This window comes from Parasteatoda tepidariorum, chromosome 9 (genome assembly GCF_982258835.1).
Source record: "Parasteatoda tepidariorum strain Cologne lab strain chromosome 9, Ptep-v5.0, whole genome shotgun sequence".
NCBI lineage: Eukaryota > Metazoa > Arthropoda > Arachnida > Araneae > Theridiidae > Parasteatoda > Parasteatoda tepidariorum.
The window spans coordinates 34,940,822-34,950,205 of NC_141763.1; the positions used below are offsets into that span (position 1 = coordinate 34,940,822).

The 9,384-nt window shown below is 32.5% G+C and overlaps 1 protein-coding gene across 1 annotated transcript; it reads left to right on the top strand.

Annotated features, from left to right (window-relative positions):
* The first annotated feature begins 7,046 nt into the window (after positions 1 to 7,046).
* LOC147803954 (uncharacterized) lies at positions 7,047 to 8,018 on the top strand. Its single transcript, XM_087151345.1, has one exon. The coding sequence runs from the start codon at positions 7,047 to 7,049 to the stop codon at positions 8,016 to 8,018; it is 972 nt and encodes a 323-aa protein (XP_087007471.1).
* Positions 8,019 to 9,384: the final 1,366 nt, after the last annotated feature.

Sequence of the window (9,384 nt, forward strand, 5' to 3'; positions counted from 1 at the left end):
AGACACGCCAACAAGCGACCAACGAAAACAGAGAACGTAACCAACGGCGAATGCAAGATAATCGAGCATTGATACGAGCATCACTTAATCGTCTTGCGTTTGAATAAGACCCTGAAATAGACTATTCGTCACATGCATTAATCTTAATCGGTAGTATGGACAACGAGTGTCAATATTGTCATGCTTTAAAGTACAAAGGTGAATCAGCTGGTTTATGTTGCGCATCTGGAAAGATTTCACTTCCACCGTTAAATCCACCACCGGAACCTTTGAAAACATTATTAGCTGGGACCGCATCTCAATCGAAATTGTTTTTGCGGAAAATTCGTAAATTCAATTCTTGCTTTCAAATGACATCATTTGGAGCAACAAAAATTGTTCATAATGAGGATGGTCGTAGTTTTGAATCTACATTTAAAATTCAAGGTTAAGTGTACCACCAAATTGGTTAATTGCTTCCAATGCCTAATGCCGATCCAAAATTCTTACAAATTTACTTTATGGGCGATGAGAAGCAACAAACTCATACACGATGCGTATACAACCAAATAGAGCAGATGGAGGAACGAGAAATTGTGGACATTTTGGAAACGTTCTTGCAAAACCATAATCAATTGATACGATTGTTCAAGACTCTTTCCAACAGACTGCAAAACGACAACTACGCCATTGTTATTAACCCTTTTGAAGGCCGTGGTAAGTATCTTACCACCACGTTTTACCACTTTTAGTTTTGGTTTCCATTTTTCAATAACTTCCGCTTTCTTGAAGTGAGTTTGAATAAAATTGGTAACCATTTGTCACTTTTTAAAAACGTATAAAATTTATAAAATACATAATTCCTTTTGAAGTTTGTAGCATTTAAGGAATTAATTTTATAAATGAAGAAAAATAATAGTCAGTAAGTTCCTAATAGGTCATGTTAAATATATTTACCACCAAAAAAATGCCATTTTTATAAACTAAATGAGTTTATTTATATATAAGGCCCGGATTTTGATGACATTTGCATTTTTGGACATTTTTTGTCTTTTAGAGCATTTTTTTAGATTTATAGGGCATTTTTCTTGAAATTTTGGGGCATATTTTGCATTTTAATGCATTTTTTAAAGTTTTCTGTTAATTTTTTACAATTTTTATTATTTTTTATCAATTTTCATTATTACACTGGCTTCCAAACAATAAAGAAAATCTCTAGGATATTAACAGGTGAAGCAACATCTTTTCAAATTGAAGAAGAATTGTCAGTAAGTAAGACCGTCTTTTTCAAGTACGCACCTATAACATCAGTAGACGCTGAAAGAAGCTTTTGCAGGAATGAAAATTTACTTTCAGACAAGAGACGCTCGTTTACATTTCAAATTATCAAAAAACATTTAATAATCCAATGTAATTCTATTTAGTAATATTATGAGATGGAAGTTGTTATATCCATTAAAGTTTCTATACAAAATAAAAATATTTTGGTGTCAATACATTTTCTTTTTTTTTTTGTTATTTTAGGATATAAAACATATTTTTCAAACTTTAATGAGCGTAGAACAAGTATTGCATTGCTTTATATCTTTTAAATGACTCATAATAATTTTAAAGAGCAAAACATTTTTTTAATTCAATATTTTTACTTTATTTAAGGCATTTTTTGCGCAATTTTTGCATTTTTAAGGGCATTTTTTGCCCTTTTTAAGGGCATTTTTTGCACTTTTTAAGGGCATTAGTTTAGATTTTTTAGGTCATCAAAATCCGGGCTCTATTTATATATATCAGTTACTGTTCTTAAAACAATTTCAATTCCAAAAATACTTTAATTTATCTTTACTGGAAATAAAGGGCCCATTAAAGGGTTAAAGTAGACAAAGTGCCCTATGGAGAGCACGCAGGCACATATATAATGTTCCAACTGTTAATGAAGTTGCAGTTGTTATGGCTGGTGACCCATATGAACGTCGAGATATTCGCATACAACGCAGAGATAATACAATACAAATAATTCAAGACAATCATCGTTCTTACGACGCACTGCAATATCCGTTGATATTTTGGGAAGGAGAAGATGGATATCATTTAAATATTAAACAAAGGAATCCAACAACAGGCACAACTTATAGATTATTTTATAATTTTTTTTTGCGCCAATTATTTCTGTTTATTTTATAAATAGTCTTATTTACAGGTGAAGAACTAATCAAGAAATATAGTGCGATGAACTTCTACGCATACCGGTTGATGATTCGTGAAAATGAAGATAATAACATTCGCCGATGCAGACAGCTATTTCATCAGTACATTGTTGATATGTATGTAAAAATCGAAAGTGAGAGATTGCGTTATATAAAATTTAATCAAGCGAAACTTCGTTCTGAGGAGTACATTCATTTGCGTGACGCCATAATCGGTAACGTAGATGCAGCGAATGATATTAACAACATCGGTACCGCATATATTCTTCCATCATCATACATTGGTAGTCCGCGTCATATGCAAGAATATATTCAAGACGCCATGACTTACGAACGCGCATACTGCCGACCAGATCTTTTTATCACATTTACGTGTAATCCAAACTGGGATGAAATTAAAAATTTGCTGTTATCAGGTCAAACATCGATGCATCGCCATGATATCATTGCACGTGTGTTCAAACAAAAATTGAAATCTCTGATGAAATTGATTACACATCACTCGGTATTTGGTGAAACACGATGTTGGCTTTATTCTGTTGAATGGCAAAAACGAGGTTTACCTCATGCGCATATTTTGATTTGGTTGGTGGACAAAGTACGCACAGAAGAAATTGTCAAAATTATTTCAGCGGAAATTCCAAATCCGAATGTTGATCAAGAATTGTTTGACATTGTGACTACCAGAGTTGGCCGTTGATTACAGTAATCGATTACAACTGTAATTGATTACAGATAATTACAGCTATGTAATCACGATTACAAGTAATCAATTACTTGTAATCGTGATTACAACTTTCAAAAAATTTTTATTACAGCTGTAATCATGATTACAATTTTGATTACAGTAATCAATTACTTGTAATCATGATTACAAGTAATTGCGATTACAAGTAATCACAACAAAAACGATTACAAGTAATCAAAATATATGATTACATGTAATCATGATTACATGTAATTTGATTACATGTAATTGTGATTACTTGTAATCAAACTATACGATTACAAGTTATTACGATTGTATACTATAGTCAAATTTTTTATGTAAGTATTCATGTGTTTACATATTTTTATGTACATAGAATGTACGCACGCATGAACGTACAATTTGCGATTCCTATACATACAATGTATGCACAAATGCAATGCGCATATGCTTAGTACATATAATTATGCATTTATGATACATGTACGCATGTATGTTAGTTTGTACAAAAAGGCAATGTTTTGTATCTTTGTACACATAGACAATGCATGTATGAACGTATATGAAAATAATGTTTATGCGTTTGCATGCTTTTATGTACTTAAGTGCATATATTGTATAAATTTACGATAATAGCACGTATATACAATGTACTACGTATTTGCGTACAATATGTAAAAATGTTATTTAAAGGTACAATATATGCACATAGTTGCGTAAATAAAATGCGTACATGTATACATGCATATTTATTTGTACATCGATATATGTGCACGCAAAGTATGTACTTATGTACAACTTACGTATGTACTTGTATAACTACATACTTTGTTAATACTTATGCGCATGTAATGCATGGATGTACAAAAAAATAGTTATATGCACAATGTATGCATGTGCATACAATGTACACATGTACATAATTACAAGTAATGTACAAATACGTGCGTACATTTAAATATATGTAATTACAATATACACATATATTGTGCATACATTAAAAAAATTTATATGAGCAAAGTTATTAAAATTTGTTTTAAAATTATTCTAAGGTATATGAAACTCGACCTCATATTTTTTAGAAAGCAAACGATAATTTTATTTGGAATTTCTAAATATTAATTCCACACATAAAATTTACCGTTTTTCTTACCATTTAAAAAATTTCTATGAATCATGCATTATGTTATAAAAAAAAATAAATCTGTATTGTCAAACATTTCATGAAAATACCTGAAAATAATTTTTTATTCAGAGAATTTCAAAATGATATAGAACAATTAAAGCTGAAAACTAAATTTAAATATCGTTTGATTTTGTCATTTAACTTGCTTGAGTCATTAAAAGTTAACTTACATGCATTTTATTTATTGCATTGTACACATATTTAGACATAAATGTAATGTACATATGTATACGTGTAATGTATGTACGCATGTACAATGTATGTACATACATTCATGTATTGTACGTGCATATATAGTACATATGGATATGCATACATGGAACATACGTGTATTGTACATGTGTGGATACATTCATTGTACATATATACATTGCACCATATGCATAGATAGGGATAGCATGCATGTGCACATGTAAATGTACGAAAGAATTATGCCCAATATATTTATGCACATACGTACTGTATATGTACACACATATGTACATTATATGAACATTATATGTTCATTTCATCATATGTACATTATATGAATATACATCCGTACGCTATATGTATATACATCTGTACAATATATGCATCTCAAATGTGTGTATGTACGTACGTTATGCATGTCGAATACATGTATGAATATACGTGAAATATAAATACGCCCAATGTACGTACAATAGTTCACAAATGTATTATGCATATTTGGATACTTACATTGAGCAAGAACATATTATGTACATGTACATAAATACACTGGACATGCATATCATGTACATGTATACATACATATATTGTACATCCTACAGATATACCTATATTGTACATGCATACATATATTGTACTGTTCATAAATAAATTGCACATACATGCATGGGACATACATTGTACAGACAATGTATGTATGTTCGTACAAACACAAGTACTTGTATATACATGCGTACATGAACATAGATATACATTTTACATACACAAATATTTGCATAAAATGCATATATTCATTGTGTATAAATGTACATGCCTACATTGTTTGCACATACATACGTAATTATTATCTATATACATACGTACATATATTTTATACCTACAATATAAGTGTATGTACATGTGTGTGATACTAAAATGTCTGAACATATGCACTAGATAAAATCATATGTACATACATTTCAGTTACATTCATTTGTACGTATACAAATACGTACAAAATGCAGTACATGTTAATACGTGCAAAATGTATCATTATAAAATACATTCTACTATCTACTGTAAAATATAATCATTTATAAGAATACAATAGTCTTGTAATCGTGTAATTAGATTACATGTAATCATGATTACATGTAATCAAATTACATGTAATCATATATTTTGATTACTTGTAATCATAATTACTTGTAATCGTTTTTGTTGTGATTACTTGTAATCGCAATTACTTGGAATCATGATTACAAGTAATTGATTACTGTAATCAAAATTGTAATCATGATTACAGCTGTAATCAAAAATTTTTGAAAATTGTAATCATGATTACAAGTAATTGATTACTGTAATCGACTATGTAATCATGATTACAGCTGTAATCAAACTTTGTAATCACGATTACAAGTAATTGATTACTGTAATCAATATTGTAATCATGATTACAGCTGTAATCAAAATTTTTGAAAATTGTAATCCTGATTACAAGTAATTGATTACCGTAATCAAAAAATGTAATCGATTACATTTTTGGCCAACTCTGGTGACTACTAATATGATCCATGGTCCACGTGGTTCTCTCAACATGATGTCACCATGTATGGATAATGGAAAATGTACGAAACGTTTTCCTAAACTATGTCAAACTGACACTATCACCAATATCTATGGTTATCAATCTTACCGTCGTAGAGATGTAGACAATGGCGGTCAATCATATGAATTGTGTCTATCAAACAGTGTAAGAGTTGACATCGATAATCGCTGGGTGGTTCCATACTCACTATTGCTGTGCAAAACCTATAAAGCACACATAAATGTTAAGTTATGCAGTTCGGGGAAGTCTATCAAGTACATTTGTAAGTACGTTAATAAGGGCAGTGATAAAGCTATATTTGCTGTTCAAAATGTAAATAAGAATGACGAAATAACACATTATCAAATGGGACGATACATAAGTAGTAATGAAGCTATTTGGCGAATTTTTACATTTCCTATACATGAAAGGGATCTTGCTGTTGTACATTTGGCTGTGCATCTTGAAAATGGACAGCGTGCTTATTTCACAGAACAGAATGCACTACATCAAGCTTTAACAGTTCCAAAAACAACTCTTACTGAATTTTTCAACCTTTGTAATCGACAAGATATTGTTGGTGAATTTGCAAAGACATTAATGTATACTGATGTTCCTAAATTTTTTACATGGAATAAACAATCAAAAAGTTGGAAACGAGGCACTCCAGTCCCAGGATTTGCCGACATAGTTATGACAAATACTTCAGGACGATTATATACAGTTCATCCTAAGCAACGCGAATGCTTTTTTCTGCGTTTGTTATTGGTTAACGTTCCTGAACCGACATCCTTCCAATACTTGCTAAAAGTCAACGGTACTTTCTTTGATGCGTGTCGTGAGTTACATTTATTGGAGGATGATAACCATTGGGACCTCACACCTGCAGATGCAGCACTGAGCTCATCTCCACAGCAAATTCGTCAATTATTTTCAATAATATTGACAACGTGTTTTCCGTCTGAAGCATCTGCTCAGAGGAATAAATATAAAGACTCAATGAGTGAGGATATTTTGCATCGGATTAGAATTACTAATCAAAATCTCAGTATTGAATTCTCCGCAGAAATATATAACGAGGCATTAATAATGATTGAGGATATTTGTATTCTTATTTCGAACATGCCGCTCATAAATTTTGGCATGCCAGCGCCAATCCGCTAAGCAGCATATATCATCAACAGCGACGTTCAACGTCAAAACCAGTTCGATATGACTTCCCTGGCTACTTTTGTTGCTAACAATGAACGATTGCTTACTGCTGAGCAACGAAATATATATGATCAAATTAACGTGTCAATTGCAGCACAACAAGGTGGATTTTTTTTTCTGGTCGCACCAGGTGTCACTGGTAAAACATTCCTCATCTCACTAATACTTGCGCGCATTCGATCTCAAAATCATATTGCATTGGCAATTGCTTCATCAGGCATTGCAGCAACCTTACTTGATGGTGGACGGACAGCGCATTCAGCACTTAAATTACCTTTGAATATTCATACCAATCCCGAAGCAATGTGTAACATAAAGAAGCATTCAGGCATGACTGAAGTTTTGAGAAAATGTAAAATTATTATCTGGGATGAATGTACAATGGCCCACAAGCATTCGCTTGAAGCTCTCGACAGGTCCCTAAAAGATATCAAAGATAATACTCGGCTTTTTGGTGGTGCTCTACTGCTGCTGTCAGGTGATTTCAGACAAACATTACCCCTCATTGCACGTGCGACATATGCGGACGAAATAAACGCATGTTTGAAAGAATCTTATCTGTGGCGAAGTGTCAGTAAATTATGCCTTACTCTTAATGTGCGTGTTCAACTTCAAAATGATCCATTAGCGCCAAGATTCTCTGAACAACTGTTAGACATTGGCAATGGTAAAATTCAATTGTATGAAGATACACAATATATTCGACTCCCACAGAATTTTTGCAACATGGTGCCTACCAAAGAGGAGTTAATAAAAAGTATCTTTCCGGATTTGCCACATAATTATACTAATCATGCATGGCTACGTGAGCGAGCTATTTTAGCCCCAAAAAATTTAGATGTTGACGCAATCAATTTTAAAGTACAACAATCATTGCCTGATAGTGAAATTACATTCAAATCGATTGACACTGTTGTTGATCCTGATGACGTTGTCAACTATCCTGCCGAGTTTTTAAATTCACTGGATTAACCTGGAATGCCACCCCATAATTTGCGATTGAAGATTGGTTCACCAATAATTTTGCATAGAAATTTGAATACTCCGAAATTGTGTAATGGCACGCGACTGGTCATAAAAAAAATCATGGGTAACATTTTGGAAGCCACTATTTTAAGTGGAAAATTTCAAGGTGAAGTTGTACTTCTACTGCGGATCCCAATGATTCCTTCAGATTCGCCTATACCATTCAAACGTTTGCAATTTCCAATCCGCTTAGCATTTGCTATGACTATTAATAAGTCACAAGGTCAAACAATGACAATTTATGGCTTAGATTTAGAAAACCCGTGCTTTTCACACGGTCACTTATATGTTGGTTGTTCCAGAGTTTTGATTTAAAACAACCTCTACATTTAACTTTGCTGATAGTATACACATACTCACACGCTATCGATTGGTCGAATTGTGATAAGATATATGTAATGACGTTAGATAATATGATAACTTTTTAATAAAAATTTGCATCTAAACGATCCAGATTGTTACAGCTTATTCAAAAAAATTTGAAATTTTCCAATTAAAGACGTGTGTAACGGACATCGTCTGTCGGATCCGCTAGTATATAAAAAATATATATATAAAAATATGAAATTCTTATATATATATATATATATATATATATATATATATATATATATATATATATATATATATATATATATATATATATATATATATATATATATATATATATATATATATATATAGGGTGCAACGTAGATGTACCTTCTTGTGGTGCACCCTGGTAACGCTTGCGGCTAAATGATCTACAACTTTGGCTAGTCCCTTGTATATTTTTGGCTGTTTTCTTTCGTGACTCAAAAGCGGCAATTTTTGCTGTGAATTCAAACACTACTCCTGCTTTCTTTAACATCCTTGAGTGTAAAAAGCTCCTACTGGGTCTGTTCGGGCTTTCTAAGGAAATTGTTTAGCAGTGGATCCCGGGACACTGCGGTGTAGATGGTAATGAGTTAGCAGACCATCTTGCTAAGCAGGGAGCTTCTGTTCTACAGACATCAAAGAAAGCTGTCCCTCTCACCAATGCGAAGCGTCTAATCAAGAAAAAGATGATTGATCTCACTTTAAACCAATACACAGAGAAAAATTCAGGTAAGAGCTGGTGGAATAATCTCAAAGATCTTCCTATGTGGCCAAGACGTAGGGCAGTTGCTGAGTTTCGACTGACTACAGACCACCTTCGTCTTTGCCCGGCACTGGAGGACATCTCTTTGTGTGACCGTTACTGGCGTGCAAGAGACTTATTGAGTTCATGGACTTTTCTTGCTACGTTTGTTTATTTTGTTGTTCCTCCTTTGTGGTGCGTGGTCTTTTGAGG